This window comes from Podarcis bocagei (assembly GCF_964188305.1).
Source record: "Podarcis bocagei genome assembly, chromosome: 1".
In the NCBI taxonomy this organism is placed as follows: Eukaryota; Metazoa; Chordata; class Lepidosauria; order Squamata; family Lacertidae; genus Podarcis; species Podarcis bocagei.
In genome coordinates, this window is record NC_138125.1 from 110770141 (window position 1) to 110786751 (window position 16611).

At 50.9% G+C, this 16611-nt stretch overlaps 1 protein-coding gene across 2 annotated transcripts; it reads left to right on the forward strand.

The window, feature by feature from the left end:
* Positions 1-658: 658 nt before the first annotated feature.
* On the forward strand, positions 659-16046 carry TBR1 (T-box brain transcription factor 1). Of its 2 annotated transcripts, XM_081192459.1 has the most exons (7): positions 1553-1921; positions 3185-3339; positions 3846-3967; positions 4643-4801; positions 5792-5853; positions 8953-9033; positions 11125-16046. In XM_081192459.1, exons 1-7 carry the CDS (start codon positions 1596-1598, stop codon positions 12077-12079), a joined length of 1860 nt encoding a protein of 619 aa, XP_081048585.1. In that variant the 5' UTR covers positions 1553-1595; the 3' UTR covers positions 12080-16046. The 2 variants fall into 2 exon arrangements, with proteins under 2 accessions (XP_081048584.1, XP_081048585.1); XM_081192458.1 differs by lacking the exon at positions 8953-9033 and having other exon boundaries at positions 659-1921.
* Positions 16047-16611: the final 565 nt, after the last annotated feature.

The following is a 16611-nucleotide window of genomic DNA, read 5'->3' on the forward strand; positions in this document are numbered from 1 at the left end:
ATAATAATTACTACTATTATTATTATTTCCACGAGGACAGTCCGGGATGAAGCTGACCCTGACGCGTCCTGATATCATCGCGTATTGTATTTTGTGTGGCAGCAGCGGCGCTTTTCTCGCGTGGTCAATTCGTGTTAATAGTTGAGAGTGAAGGAGGGTGGCCTGTCAATCGCTGGCACCTGAAGAGGTGGGGCCTCTGGCCAGTCTCATCCTAGGCTCTGGGCTCTGGGTCGCCTGCTTCGGATGCCAAATAAAGGGAGCCGAAACCTGCGGTGGAAACACGTTGTTAGGAGTCAGGACATCGCGGGTGGGCGATTGGACCCCTGGCCTGTATGGCGTCAGGTGGGGACTGATCCTAAAGCCCAAATTCTCTCCCTCTCTCGCTCTCTCCTCCTTAAGGTGCTCTTGAGTGTCTTTCCTCCTCCTCCCCCCAACAAAAAAGGTCACACAGTTATGACAAACACAAACAACCTCTCAGCACAGCTTTCCTATCCCCTTCCCACCCCCGCAATCATATTAATAATATTTATTTTATTTTATTTTTAAAAGTCTCTCTCCATCCATTTGCCTTGCTCGTCGCGACCGGGAGCCAGGTGATTATCCTAATTAATGTCTATCTAATTAAATTACAGTCAGCGGGTGAACCAATGCAGGAGCCGTTTCATGCGCTCCGCAAGCAGGGAGATCAAAAGTGTGGCTTGGCTGATTGCTGCGCGGTGTCAATTGGCCAATCTCTCCTCCCGGGGAGAAATCCGGGAGAAGGAGAAGAAGAAGAAGGAGAAGAGGAAGAAGGAGGGAGCGTGGTGGTGGTGGGGGCCCCGAGAAAAGAGACTGCAATCGTGGCTTCAGTTTGGGACCAGCCTTGGGTGGTGGGAGAAGCATCTCTGGATACCTCGCCGAGGAGGGGCCCCAGGATGAGGGCCCGGCGGTGGTGGCCTTAAGAAAGCAAAGAAAAAAACCCAAGCACCACCGCCAGGGCTTGCTTTGGGGGGGGGCGGGCAGGCAAATCGAGAGCGCGGGCTGGAGCGATGCAGCTGGAGCATTGTCTGTCGCCTCCGTCGATGATGCTCTCCAAGAAATTTCTCCATGTGAGCGGCGGCGCTTACGCGTCGGGCGGATCCGAGCTTGCCTTGCACGAGCATCCTCACCATCACCATCCGCACCACCACCATCCCGCCGCCGCCGCCGCCATCCTGTCGTCGAGCGCTGACAACCTGGAGAGGAGTTCACCTCTGAAAAAACTCGCCAGGGGGGGGATGACGAATCAGGCCGAGGCAGACAATTTCTCTGACTCCAAAGACCCGCCAGGGGACGCGCAACAGCAGCCACCGCCACAGCAGCCTCAGCCTCCGCAGCAGCAGCAACAGCGCGCCAAACTCTCGCCCGTCGTCTTGGACGGCGGCGGCGGCGGTGGCGCCGCGGAGCAGTTGCGCCCCTCCTTCGATGGAGCGGCCGCGGCTGCGGCAGCGGCAGCAGCAGCAGCAGCAGCGGCGGCGGCGGCCGCGGCCGATCGCTACCTGCTCTCGTCGCCCGCGGCCGCAGCCGCGTCCAGCGCGCCTCCGGCCGCCGCGTCGGCTCCCCCGACGGCTGCCAGCATGTTCCCCTACCCGGGCCAGCACAACCCGCACGCGGCCGCCTTCTCCATCGCCAGCCCCAGCCGATACATGGCGCACCACCCGGTCATCGCCAACGGAGCCTACAACAGCCTGCTGTCCAACTCGGCCCCGCAGGGCTACCCGGCCGCCGGCTACCCTTACCCTCAGCAGTACGGCCCCTCGTACCAAGGCTCTCCCTTCTATCAGTTCCCCTCGGCGCAAGCCGGGCTTGTCCCGGGAAAGGCGCAGGTCTACCTATGCAACAGGCCGCTCTGGCTGAAGTTCCACCGGCACCAGACCGAGATGATCATAACCAAGCAAGGCAGGTAAGCGGCGGCGGCGGCGCCCGGAGGAGAGCGGGAGCGGCGGGATGGGGTGGCGAGGGCGGGAAAGAAACGCCAGCGAGGCGCAAGGCAAAGGCGGCGGGGAGGGTGGAAGGTGGAATAAAAGACGCAAAGGCAAAAACCAAAGCAACCCCTTCGAACTCCAATAACCTTTCCGCTGGAAGAGCTTCCTTAGCTCCAACCGACTTTCCTTCCTTCTTTGAGGTTTGCTCAAAACTTTTCTTGTTCTTCTTTATGCACACGCCTTCTCCGTTTTTCTTTCCTTTTGGACGACGCACCGAATACCAGGAATTCGTCGAGGAGTTCACACCGGCAGCTTTTTCTTTTTTTCTTTTTAAGGCCGAAAACAAAAAACAAAAAAGAAGTGACCTCCTTCTTACTTTCTTTTTTTTTTTTTACCTTCGGGGCGCTTCTTATTTTAGTACGCACCTTTTATCGTGCAGACCTCAATTGTTTTCTCCCTCGCTACAAAATTGTATTATTATTATTATTAATAATTATGTGAGTCTTCATTCTACTTCATTTTTTAGCGGGCGCTGCGCTCCGCTGCCGCTCGTTTCCTCGATTTCCTCTGGCGACCCTGAGAAGCGGCTTGTGCCAGAGAGCGGCTTCTGCCTTTAGGGAGCCCGGGAGCCCCGTGGCCAGCAGTTTAGGACAGGAGCAGGACATTTTGCAACTGGGATCGCACTCCACGGGTTGCATATTTTCCCCGCGCTCCGTCCGGATCAGAAACAGTACCGCCTGAAAGTAAGCTCCACTGAAATCACCGGGATTTGTTTCCGAGCAAATCTATTTCGAAACAAGGGTAGCTACTATTTATTCAAGCCATCGCGGTTCGGACCAGAGTCTGACTGCCTGGTGGCAACCCTGTTTCCTCGGAAGGAGCTCTCGTCCATTTCAGCCGGCTTTACTTGGAAGCGTGCGCTTTAGCCTTGTGGCTTAAGGAGAAATACGCAGGAAGCTGTTATTGCCTTGGGCGCACGATCCGAGAGAGGGAGAGAGAAAAGATGGCAAATGTGCTCATTCAAAACTGAGGTTCCGTCCCGGTCCGATGAGGTCCGTTTAGCCGCTATGAGCAAACTACAGTCTGCAACTCCCTAAAGCGGAGAGCAAGATCGACGCTGGCTTGGAAGAAATCTAGTGAGAGGTGTGCGTGCTAGGGCATCCAAATGTATTTTTAAAATATTGTTATTGTGATTATTTTTCCTCCATGTAAAATCTCTTTCCTCCCCCTCTTCCAAACAGGCGAATGTTCCCTTTCTTAAGTTTTAACATATCTGGTCTGGACCCCACGGCTCACTACAATATTTTTGTGGATGTCATCCTGGCCGATCCAAACCACTGGAGATTTCAAGGCGGCAAATGGGTGCCTTGCGGCAAAGCGGACACCAATGTACAAGGCGAGTCCTTCCCCAATTAACACGTTCGCTCCCCCCGTCTCTCTCTTCTCCCTCTCCGCATCCACACGCGCGCACGTCGCTTAGGTGAGAAGGCTTAATTGGAGCCTGGCTGGACTGCCTTAGACCGAGGAAGCGACGCCAAGGAGGGCGGGTGGGGTGGGGGACCTGGAAAGCCTGGTGAGGAAAGACAGAGTGGATTTATTCTCTCTCTCTCGTGTGTGTGTGTGTGTGTGTGTGTGTGTGTGTGTGTGTGTGTGTGTGTGTAGAATGGCTATTTTAATCCTTCCCCGCGTTGAGATTTTTAAAATCAAATAAAGATGAAGCGAAGGGGAGTCGCCGCGGCTCCTGAGCGCTGTCAATTTCCACTGGGGAATTGAATGGAGCCATCTGTGAAGGGCTTGGGGAGGGGCGCAGGAAAGAGGCGCACCTCGTGTCTTGCTTTCCAAAGTGGTCTCTCTGTCTCTTGTTGTTTTGTTTTCAAACGTGTCCCTTCTGCCTGCCTTCAGGAAATCGAGTTTATATGCACCCAGACTCCCCCAACACAGGAGCCCACTGGATGCGCCAGGAAATCTCCTTCGGGAAGCTGAAATTGACTAACAATAAAGGCGCCTCGAACAACAACGGGCAGGTCAGTCGTTGCGCCCGAGAGCCAGAGAAAAGGAGGAGGAGGAGGAGGAAAGAGGGACTTTGATTTCTTTTATCGCTTTGCAACCTCGCCCCATGCCGATCTGCAGCTCTGAGTTGGGACTGCCTTAGAACCCGATCGACTTCTCGCTTGTGGATCCTAAGGGATCCCTAACACCACCTTCATTCGCTTTCCAATTGAGCCACCTCACCCACACCTTAAGGGCGGCGGATCATAGCATCCCCGCACCTTCGCCCAATTTCCCCGCTTTTGTAACAGAAGCCGAGTAAGAGCTGATCTGGTTTCAGTTTCAAAAGAACTGAGCGGATCCACCGAGCCACCGCGAGGGAAAGGAAAAGGCAAATAGGCGGGATCAGGGAGAACAAAGAGGGGTATTGGGAAAGGCGAAGGAATCCGCGGTCGATCTCCGAAGGTGAGCTGGGTAGGTGCGTGAAATTACTAGTGCGATTGGGGGGGGGGGTGAGCGGGAAAGAAAGATTTCGGATCAAAGCTTGCTCCTACACTGCTGGCTCCCAGACGCTGCAAGAAGGCTATCGATCCCCGGTGGATCTTTCTTCCCCTTTCTTGTTCCTCTTAAAAACAACCGCGGTCAAGCCTGGGCTCTTGTCTCCCGCACCCACCCGCTCCAACCCACCCTTTCTCTCTCTCCGCCCGCAGATGGTGGTCTTGCAATCCCTCCACAAGTACCAGCCCCGCTTGCACGTGGTGGAGGTGAACGAGGACGGCACGGAGGATACCAGCCAGCCCGGCAGGGTGCAAACCTTCACCTTCCCGGAGACGCAGTTTATCGCCGTCACCGCCTACCAGAACACCGATGTAAAGAGCTTTTTGTCTGTTCGCTCCGAATCCCGCTCTGAATTCGGGACAGAAGCCCGCGGCGGAGGCGTTGGCAGGAAGACAGGGATCTCGGAGGGCGAAGTGGTGGCGTGGGTTCTCCTTAGCTGAGCTCAGATATTGTGTCCCTAACTCTGAAGAGCATCTTCAGGGATCGCAGGGCAGCCAGTTCCGCGATTTTCAAATATGTATAATATTTTAAAACGCTAAAAATCTTCCCTCATCCCAAAGTAGGGAGAATAATTAGGTGTTCCAAGGAAGTAAAACAAACAAACACCAGCTTCAGGAGACTGTAAACAGCTTTCTTTAGGCTGCAGTCCAACCCCCACTTCCTTGGGATGAAGCCCCATTGTACTCAATGGAACTTGCATCTGAGTAGACGCGGCTAGGAGGCCGCTGTTCGCGCGCCTACCAGCTCTGCTTGAATGGCTCGGGTTTTTGCTTTCATTTACATCTCGTGCCAGCCTGTTGGGTCCTGGCGCTGTAAATAAAGCACGTGGCTCGAAGTGAGCTGCCTTTGCAGCCCGATCCTGAGCCGAGTTTACTGGGAAGTCGGTCCCCCTGAGTTCAGTGAGGGAGCCCCCACCCGAGCGCGAAGATAAGTCGTTTGAACGGCTGGATCACACCGGTTGAAAAAAAGGGAAGTGCAGCGTTTCTAGGCTGAGTTGCAAAATTAACTGCATTTGAAAGTTAATTTAGAACATTTTAGCCCATCAGGGTAATGAAATTCATCGGTGGGAGGATATGTACGCGTGTTGGCGTGTTCTGTAGTGCTGCTGATACTATATTATTGCTATGACCATTATTCCTTTCCTGTTAGCGTGGCAATCCCAAAATGAAACAACAGAATATCCGCTTTAAATGATGGTGGTGTTGAGTGGGATTTATATTTATTAGTAGTACTAATCCTCAAGTGTGAAATGTGCTATCCAAGGAAGCACCTCTGACTCTTGCTTTCCCTCCCCTCCACAGATCACACAGCTGAAAATAGATCACAACCCTTTTGCAAAAGGCTTCCGAGATAACTATGACACGTAAGTCAACTGTGGACTTGAGTCTTTTTATCCTCTGCTGGCTAGTAGTAGGAAAATGTTTAGATCGGGGTAGCTTTCTTCACCTCCCTTGAAAAGAACGGCTCCGTTAAATGTTCGTTGCCTTTTTCCGGCTTCCCCAAAGAGGAACTGACCCTGGGCTCCTGCAACCCACTCCGTTTCTCTCCCCCATCCCCTTTGGCGAGGCTGCTGTATAACTAGGACTTTGGGAGTCTTCCGCACCCTTAGCAGGCGCTGGCAGAGTAGGTCGTGCGAATGATGCTCCCAGAAGTGCGCGCAGGTGGGCACACGCAGTTTGGTCGTCCAGCTCACATTTTGGTGCATGACGAAGCGGGGGGGGGGGAGAGGAGTAGGGAGTGCAGGCTCATCTCCTTTGCTTACCCGATTCCCAATTGTAACAGTTGCACTTTGGAAGGCGTGACTTCAGTTCTGTGGGTTTACTCGCAGGAGGGTGCGCCCTGCCTATTGACACCAGACTTGTGAAAGAAGGGGCAGGTTACTTGTGCGAAGAAATGGCCCTTTAAACGATCCCGAGTTCTTTGTGTTAGAAATAAATATTGACCTAACTACCTTCGTATCCCGCTCTTCCTCCAATCACACAACAACCTTGTGAGGCAGGTTAGGCGAGGAGATCACGATCTTAGGGAATTCACCGGCTCTGCGTGATCCTAAAGTTTAACTTGAGCCAAATGCAGTGATCGCAAGCTTCCTTTCTAGAGAATAAGTCAATCAAATGGGACTTACTTAGAATCGAAGTAAACGCGCTTGCAGACGCGCTTTTAAAACCCGAAAAGTTATCACCTGTCTTTAAAACAACACCCCCATCCTCTGACACTCCTTGGATTTTGCTGTCTAAAACAGCTGACTGTAGTCATTGCTTTGAGATTTGACTGATAGCGGAGTGCCCCTTAGACAAATTGATCAGGTGTGCGACGTATTCATTTCCAAACAAATGGAGAGGATAAGGAAAGTTCGGCGGACCCAGTACTAGAATTTTATCTAATTAGAAGTTTGCCAAGCAAGACGGTCCCTACTCCCCCCACCCCCACTTAACTACAAGTCAAAGGGAAAGGAGTGTTAACAAAAGCGATAGAAGAATGGCTACAAAATAGGTGATGCGCTTAGCCAGGTTTTCGAGTTATCCAGAATTTCTCAGCCGGCGGCCCTGAAGAATAGCTTTAGAGTTCGCCTGTTCCCATAGGGACAAAGGCTGCCCCCGGGAGAAGACCTTCGGCTGATGTTTGCTTGTCTCTCTTCCTAGAGCCACCAATTATCCCCAGTTTTGCCTCAAATTGTGAGATGTGCTTTTTTAGACTTTTCGCAAAACTGTCGGTGATTTCCCAGGCGCCCTGATTTCACCTCTAGGCTTCGCATCAGCGAAATCGATTTTAGAAACAACCTGACTCTTTGCTGCTTCCTGTGACCCCCTCCTCCCCTCTCCAAAAACAGCACCCCCCTTCCTCAAGATCCTGACTCATCCTCGACCTTCCTCCTCTGTCGGGAAGACACCAACCACACGCAGATCTGTGGACTGGTGTTGGTAAAGGGGGGCAATGTTGCGAGAGGGGCTGCCATTGCCATTAGATCCTTGGGAAAGGAAAAGCACCATCTGTGCTGGGAGAAGGCCGTCTGGGGCTGATGCTGGAGACCCAAGAGGACCCCGTAAGGCTAGCAGCGCAGCCCCATGTGTGCGCGCGCGCGCGTTACTCGGGAGTAATTCCCGCTGTGCGCAGTGGGGTTTCTCCCAGGTAAACGTGCAGCGGATGGCAGGCTGATGGGGGCCAGTCACCAGGTGGCCCCGAGGTCCTCAGGGCTGTAGAGGAAAAAGTATGCTGACCCTGCCTGTGTTCCTTGGGCCTGGCTTTTGGAAAGGTTTACCCAGCCTTCCAGACACGTGTTGGAGAAACGTGCCTTGCCTGGGGCCTGAAGGGACCCTTTCCTCGGCTTCTTCGTCCTGCTTCAGTGGCGATTTAGAAGCAACCTTTTTAGGTCGCAATCCACAAACAGCTTCCAAGAGGGAGTGCAAATCCGGATGGGTAAAGTCAATGGGGGAGCTAGCACAGTGCAAGCAACACTGAAGTCACTCTCCAAGGTACTGAAATTTGTTGGAAACGGATGCTGCATCGCTCCTTTCTGAGCGGAGCAGGAAGTTCCCGAAAGCCCAAATCTGACCTAGAATGTACAAACAGTTCCCTACATATGGTGAAGGGTATTTGCCACTAAAGGCTTTATTTCCCCTTTCTCCAGGCGCGCAATAGCAATTTCCCGCAGCGGCAGGGGACAACTATCCCTTAACACGCTCCAACCACCCCGCTCTCTCCTCTCCTCCAGCTTACAATGCAGGATTTATTTCGAAAGTTCCTAGAGATTTAAATCCATGCGTAATGTAAACAGCCTCGACCGCAAGGTCATCCAAAGAAACAGGTGGCAAGTTAGCAAGAGTTAATCAGTGCGGGCCCTTTCCTCAATTACGGCGACAGAGTCGTGCACAAAGCAATCATACTGGCGCAACAGCAGCGCGCGGAACTCGGTTCTTGCTGGCTTCCCGCGCTATAGATCTCCTCGTTTTCCGTTGCGCGGCGATCAACCGTTTCTTATTAGCAACCTTGGGAAGAGAATAAAAGGGTGTGATCGTGTGCCTGCCCCCTCAGATGGTCGGAGCGGTTGCAATTGAACGCCGCCTGGCTGGTCTCTGCTCGCACAGCCGCTGGCGCTTAGCTCGTTAAGCAGCCTATTCAGGGAACCGCTCAGAGGCTGCCTCGCCTGCTGTTTGCTACAAATGGCCCCGGAGTACCTGTTGCGTGTATTTGGGCCTGCGTCGATTTACCCCACTGGCAGGCTTATTCTTGCAGGACGGGTGGGGTGCCTTGTTTAAAATAAAATGAAAAACCAGTCTTAACCTTTTGCACGCTGTTGGTTCCCTTTTTATGGTAATAAATAAATCTGGCCAGGGAGAAAAAAGCCTAGTCTAGTTCTCCCCACCCCACCCGCCCTCTTTAAAAAAGGACGCCTTTTAAAACAAAAGTAGTACGTGTACTTTAGTGAATCTGACGTAATCCAATGTTTCCTTGTCTGGGTTAGTTATCAAGCAGACGAGGACTCAGTTGATTGGATTCTGGGCTCCAAGCCAGGCAGCGATCCTCTTCCTCTCTGGATCTCCAGGTGCGCTGCCTTGTCTGAAGCTCTAGGCTTCTCCTTATCCACGGGGCTCCGTTGATTTAAGGGGTTAGGAATGCTGCCTTTTCGTGGGGTGGTTGCAGGTTACTTTAAGGGTTCTGGGTCCCTTGGGTTTTGTTTAGTTTCTTGGATCCAAGGGGCAGAAATGTAGACTTCCCTTGTGCTAGTTTCTCTCCGCGAAATAACCCCACTGGATCCCCCCTCCCAAGCATTTTACTGTTCAGTGAAGTTGCAGGGACGTCCTGAAATACCGTTTTCTGGAAAGGGAGATTCCTTGCACTGTATAAAATTGTTTTGAAGTTTTTTAAAAAATGCCCATCGTGATTTGAAGCTTGTAGCTCTTTCGAATGAGAATTGTGATTATCTAGAGTAAGCAGCCCAGCCCCCTTAAGAGTAATCTGGTCACGTCACTTATCTAGTCCGATCTGACCCTGCAGTTTTCAGCACTGACTCTTCCTGGGCTCGTCTGTCCAGCTGTTGCTTACTGCAATCCTCAGAACTAAGTCCCGTTGAGGTCAATGGGGACTTGTTTCTCCACTACCCATGTTTAGGATTGCAGCTTCAGGTTCTCGAATCAAAGGTTTTTGGATTGTTCATTTCATGGGTCCTCTGTATTATGACTAGAATAGAATAGAAAACCAGGTGCTTTCTTAGAGCTCGTGTAGTCGATTCCTCCTTACTCTAATCTCCCGGACCTCCCAAGAATCTAGCTCTTCCCCAGGCGAATGGTTATAGAAGTACTGACCTTGGATACCTCCTGAGGTTTAATCTCTGGTCTGCTTGATTCCCAAGGACATGTGTTTTGTTCTGCCAATACCTCGCTCAGAGCCTTAGACTTGTCAAGAGTCTAGAGACAAGAAGCCCTAGAGAGGCGCTTGTCCAAGGTCCTGAAGACATTGCAGTCTTACTCTCCCTTATTTGTGGTCCTTATTTGCTTAGGACAGCCACTTCCAGATGCTTTGGACTACAACTCTCATCAGCCCTAGGTTGAGGAAGGCTGCCCTAGAAATTATAGCGGAGAACTCCGCCATTCTTCCCAAGATCCTCCTATTATCTCCAGCCCAACCATCATTTACAGGAAATTTGGGAAGTGGGGACCCAATCATTCCAAGATCTGTCGGTTCTTAACTGGCCCGAATTCTTCATTTTAGAGCAGAGTCTGGTGTTTGACTTTTTATAATTTAAGAAGGCTCCTGAGCTGCAGCCACACATTTTTTTTTCCTTTTTAAGCCAGATGAGAAGAAATGAGCGTTACTCCCATTTACTGCTGTGGGACGGAGGTTGATTGTCCTCCCCTTGTTAAAAGGGAGGAGAGTGGCAACCCTAGCACAAAGCCCGCCTGGGAAGTCAGGTTGTCACCTTGCTGCTCTTCTCCTTTATGTGCGTGGTGGGTGTGTGGCTGCAGAGAAACTTGACGCATGCTCAGATGCCTCGACGACTTGATTTACGAGATTAACTTAATCCAGGAACTAGAAACCTGTGACCCCCCCCCCATTTTTCATCAGTGCTGACCAATGGCCACAGTGGCTGGGACTGATAGGAATTGGGGGTCTTGGAGCACTTGAAGGGCTGCTACCTCCCTAACTACAGGAGGGACACTAGAATCCGATAGGTTGAACACTAGTCATGCATACTATACTGATCATTAAGACTTCAGAGAGGCGTGCAAACGCCCCCCTTTAACCACCACAATCCCGTGAGGTAGGCCTGAGATGCCACGACAGGTATAGAAGTCAACTCCTAGGAGCTGAGGGGTCTTCACCCTCCCCCCCAAAATTGAGGGGGCCACTTCCCCAAAATTGATGGACATTGCCATTTAAATGCTGTGCATGCACCATGTTCACATGATCGATTATGCAGGGCCCTCAATATTTTATTCAAGTTGGTACCCCTGACGACAGTAACGCCCAGTGAGTTGAGCAAGGATTTGAGCCCCGAAGCGGCTCTCTTGACGTTGTTTTTTGGGGGAGGGCGGCGGTTAAAGGGCGGCCACGTTGCTCTGCGTCCTCTCTCCCGCCGACTGACCCGTCACCCACATGTCTCCCTTCCTCCTTCCCGCTCTCCCCTTCCCCTCAGGATCTACACGGGTTGCGACATGGACCGCCTGACCCCGTCGCCCAACGACTCCCCTCGCTCGCAGATCGTGCCGGGTGCCCGCTACGCCATGGCAGCCGCGGCGGCAGGCTCTTTCCTGCAGGACCAGTTCGTCAGCAACTACGCCAAGTCCCGCGGCTTCCACCACCACCACCACCCGGGGGCCGGCGCGGGAGCCGGCGTGGGCCCCGGAGGGCCGGTTCCGGAGCGGGGGGTGCCTCACCCCAACGGGCTGCTGTCCCCTCAGCAAGCCGAGGAGCCCGGCGCTCCCTCCCCTCAGCGCTGGTTCGTCACGCCCGCCAACAACAGGCTGGACTTTGCCGCCGCAGCGGCAGCCTCGGCCTACGACCCGGCGGGCGATTTGGCGGGAAACGCCGCCACCCTGTTGTCCTACGCGGCGGCCGGAGTCAAGGCGCTCCCGCTGCAGGCCGCCGGCTGCACTGCGCGGCCCCTCAGCTACTACCCGGACCCGTCGGGCTGGGGAGCGCGCAGCCCGCCTCAGTATTGCGCTAAGGCCTTGTCGTGCTGGCCCAACGGCGGCGGAGGGAGCAGCTCCCGCGCGGGGGGCAACCCCTATTTGCCCACAGGGGCCGGCGGCGGCGGCGAGGAGCCTGACAGCCTGGCTCCCCCCGAGCGCTCCCCCTTGGTGGCGCCTCCGCCGCCTCCCCCCTCGGCCGGGCAGCCCCCCGAGGACTCGAAGCCCCCGAAGGACTTGTCCGACTCGAGCTGGATCGAGACGCCGTCGTCCATCAAGTCCATCGACTCGACCGACTCTGGGATTTACGAGCAGGCCAAACGCCGGCGGCTCTCCCCGGCGGGCACGCCGGCCTCCGAGAGCTCCTCGCCGCTCAAGAGCGAGCCCGCCCTGGCGCCCAGGGACTGCGACAAGACCTGCGCCAAGGACATCGGCTACTACGGCTTCTACTCGCACAGCTAGAGAGGCGGCCCTTTACCCCCCCCCACGCCCCACCACACATACATCCCCCTCCCCTCAACGGTTCTCCCTTCCCGCCAATTCCTTCCCGCCAAGCTTCGGCGCCTGCGCGAGAGGCTGGGCGCTTAGTTAGGCGCGTCACTCGAGCGCCTCTCTTTCTCCGGGAACCTGCGCACGCGCAGTCAAGCACCCTCTCTTTCGCTCTCCTTCCGCTTTTTCTTCGCTCACGCACGCGCGTTAGGGCGCGAGCGGCACATCGGCGCACGGAACCCACTTTAGCTTCGCAGTGGGGGGGGGGGGGATCGGCACCCGCGACGAGAAATTGTTGTTTCTCTCTCTCCATCTCTCTTTCCCATCTGAAGTGGTGATTTTAATCGCTTCGCCCCTGGAAAAAGCAAAAGGAACATAGGGAACGCTCCCCAGCTCCCCCCCCCATGTTGTTTGTACCCAGGTCCCCAAACTCCTGCAGGGAGAAGTCAGACGTTTCCTTGATCCGTATTAAGTCACTCCACTTAAGGGGTAACCCATTCGGATCAAGGCAACGAAAATCGTGACCCCGTTTAGCCGTCTCAACTGGTCCTTGCAGTAAAGATGGTTAAAGGCTGAGAGTGCGGATCCTAACCTTCATCCTAAAACTGCAGTCCTATGCATACAGCTTTGTTTGGGAGGAAACCCGTTCCTCGCCGCTCAAGCCTAGGACTATTTTGTTTGGAAGTCAGTACGCTGTGCTCAGTTGACTTACTCCCAAGTGACTGCGAACTGGTCTGCATCCTGAGTTAGGATCGCACTGGCAGTGGTTTGGATACCAACCCGCCCAGGTAACAGTTATTCTGCGGAGCACAATGGGACCTTTTCAGCGCCATGAAAGCTAACTTCTGTTAGGGTTCGCACAGCGCCCTTCAGTTGCTTATCCAAATTTAATGCTGTTAAGGCTGCAATCCTAAGCGTCCTTACTAAGGGTCCTGGTACTTTACCCGGCAAAAGCGGCTGAAAAGACAGACTTGCCGATGGTTTTGAGTCTGCAGACTAAGCCCACCAGTTTAGCCTATTTCGTAACGTTATTTCGCGCTCGCTCACTTTGAAAGAAAAAGAAAAGGGACTCAAAACTTTCTAGAAGGATGTTAGTGGATTTAGTGGGAAACTTCTTGTCCTTAGTTGAGACATAAATATGCGCATACTTGCCTGTATTTAATATCCTGACAAATTTATTTTTTAATATTAAAAAGTCATCTTCCTCTTTTCTAATGTGAGCTGGAAGCGGATTCCCAAAACAGTGTTAAGGGAATTAAACTACAACAATGAAATGAACACAACTAGGCATTAATTAAAGTTAATATGAATGGATCCAGAAATTCAGTTAACACTTCTGTGGAAGTAAGTTCCGCAGAAAAGGAAAGGACTCGTCGCCTATTACACTTGCATAAGAATGGTGTGTGAATTCCACTTACCTCTGTCTTTCTGGATTGTGGATTGGTGGTTTAATTGGCACCTTAGTCTCAAAGGGGTTAAGAAATTGAGTCCTTTGCGCATGATCCATACTAAAGTTAAACACTTTTAATGCCCTGTATGAGATCGTTAAGCGAATATTTCGCACATTCGCAGTGAAATGAAGGGGGGAGTGTAGTGTGTAATTTTGCATGCACTGCCATTTTAGGGGAATTTGAATTCAAGTATACGTGGCTAATTGCTACAATTTCGCAGCTGAGAAGTTATGTGACGATCGACCGTATGCTTATTTAGAAGCAGAGCCTACTGTGAATTTGCAGTGGGACCCTATCGAATTTATAGGACTGCAATATTGGTGGGAGATGCATAATAACTTCTTTGGGAGCGATCTAGTCACGTTTACAGCGCAATCCTAGTTATACTTACTCGGGTGTAAATTTCACTCCCCCCCCCCTTATGGAGGTGCATAGGCTGCAAAGAATAATTCGCTTAAATCCCTCTAATTGAAATCAATGGGGCTCTTTAGTTCGCGATCCTATGTGCACTTACTTGGAAGTAAGAGCCATTGAATTTAGCGATATTTCCTTTCGTGTAACTACGCATAGGATGTGGATGGATAGATCTAAAGTGTGCCTACAACCTATCTATTCTCTGTTGCAGAAGTTGCACTCGGATCATGAACAGGTTGACTAGTAAATCCCACCGATTTCCAAAGAGTTTTTTCCGATTCTGTATCACTAGGATCGCAGTTTGCAAAGCGTTATGTACACAGGTGGCCAAATCACAACAATACCAACCACCACCAAATGTCTAATACTAATTATAAAAAGTATCAGTGGGGCTTCCTTTCTCATAGTGAGTGCAGTCTCGAAACAATTGTTAGGTGCTTTCAAGCCTCGTTTAATAAATCAATGGGTCTAACAACAGCCAGAGCCTATACTCTATTCCTTAGAAAGCAACAGTGCAGTCTTATACGGTGCCTATCCAGAAATAAGTCCCAAGGAGGTCAATGAAACCTACTTCCGGGCAAGTGTGTATGTATAGGATTATAGCCGGCAAATTCCTCTTCAGTCCAAAGCATTCTAACTCCGTAATAAGCATGTTTAGGATTGCAGCATTTATAAACAGCCCCGGATTTCAATCTTGAGCGCGCTTCTCCCCGAATTTCCTTCGCTGGGCATGTTTAGGACTAGGGTACTGGAAATAAAGATTAAGAACACGATTCAGCTCAAGGCTATTGTTTTGCGCACCCTTACACGGGAGCAAATGTTTATTTGAAATCGGTGGGATTTCTGCCTTGTAGCGATGGATATGAGTGTGCTGTAAATTAAACCAACTGTTTAACATCCAGTTGATTCTAATGCGCGGGGAGGGGCGAGTTAAGCATGTGATTACTGGCTAAGCATGTGCTTAACTCTGTCAGTGAAATCTTTGGGATCTACGGCGTAATCCAACGCCTGGACATAAACCCTATTAAGATTTTAGTTTGTTTAGGCAGCGCTTTATAAGTGTGAGCACTCCTTCAAGAAAAGTTAGCTCAGATTAAGACCGATCTAAATGCCCACTTTTCAAGCAGACAATCAGTGAATGAATAGGGGGATTGGTTGCAAACTTATCCCACTGATCCTCTTGATTTTAATCCATATTTACATGCGCAACTATTCTTTTTTCCGTCTGCCTCCTCTGCCTGCTCTTCCTCCCGAGTCCATTGCTGGTTCGCCTAGAGAGGCCATTCAATTTCTCTCTCTCCCTTTCTCCATTCTCGTCCTCCCCTCAACCCGCTTCAGTTGATTTCTATTGCTGTAAATCTTTGTAATGAACAAGCTACAACCGATAATAGACGACTGATTTGTTGGTACCCATAGTGTAGTCCAGTGAAGATGACTTCGTGAGCTGTACATTTTAAAATTGCATTTAGTTTGAATTTTTTTAAAAAATTTTAATTTAATTTATATTTTTAATGGAAAAGTAAGTACCTGAAAACAGCCTTCCTGGGGAATAATAGACTAGGTGGTGCCAGTTAAGAGTGGTTTTCTTTTATTTTAAAAGAAAAAATCCTGTTAATTCGAGCATTTAATACCTGACCGAGTCCCACCCACCCACCTAAGACCCTTGTTGATGTAGAGTAGCCAGTCTTCGAATTTTGTGTAGGAAATCTATACCTTTTTTTTAATATGGGGGTGGGAAGGGAACGAACCTTGAAATATGCATCAGGCAAAATTATGTACTTTAGATTTCAATCGACAGAGGGGCGGGAAAAGTTCCCAAATAGAAATTCAGGGTTTTAACCGTGTGTATATTTTTTTGCTCTTCTGTAAATGATTGTTGTGATTTTTTTTAAAAAAAACAAGCAAACAAAAAAAGGAAAGAAAACAAAAACAATATTTGTTCCTGTTATGTCTGTGCACTTGAATACTTATTTCTACAAGTTGCGAACTCCACTGGAAAAAAAATGTTTTGGTTTTTCGCCCGTTTGTATTGTCTGTGTATACAACAAGTATAATAAAACCTGGCAAAACGTTAAGACGGTCTTTGAACACAACACGCTGCCCTTTTAGGAAATTTTGGCAAGTCGAGCAGGGAAAGGTGTAGTAGAGGCGTCCGATCTCTGCTCCCCTCAAGTTGTTTCCTATCCCACCTCCGGCCTCTTTTTCGACATCGAAAATTAACTTGTTTTTGTCCTTCTCACTTCTACAGTCTCAGTTTTACGTGCTGCTACTTGGGCAAATAGCTTGGTTTCCTGCCCCGCCGCGCAAGTAATTTTCCCTGCAGTTAGGAAAAGAATGGTGGGGTTTCATATGAATCAGGAAGTCAGTGACTTTTAGGGGAAAGTATGATTTTGATGTTGCTGCCGGATGTTTTGTTTTCGTGTCTTTAAATAGAATGCCAGGAGCCATTGAACTCAGTTGCCATTGGCTCCATCCAGCAGGATGCAGATTTTGTTGGTGGGGTAACGCTGCTTGGATAAGAGAGCGTGGTGCAAAGGTTGTTAGTGAGCAATCTGTCTCGGTTTTCCCTTCTATATCCCACTGGTTGGAAGCAGTTTCGTTCGTTTAGACTAGAGTCGTCTTCTTCCACCCTTTTCCTAT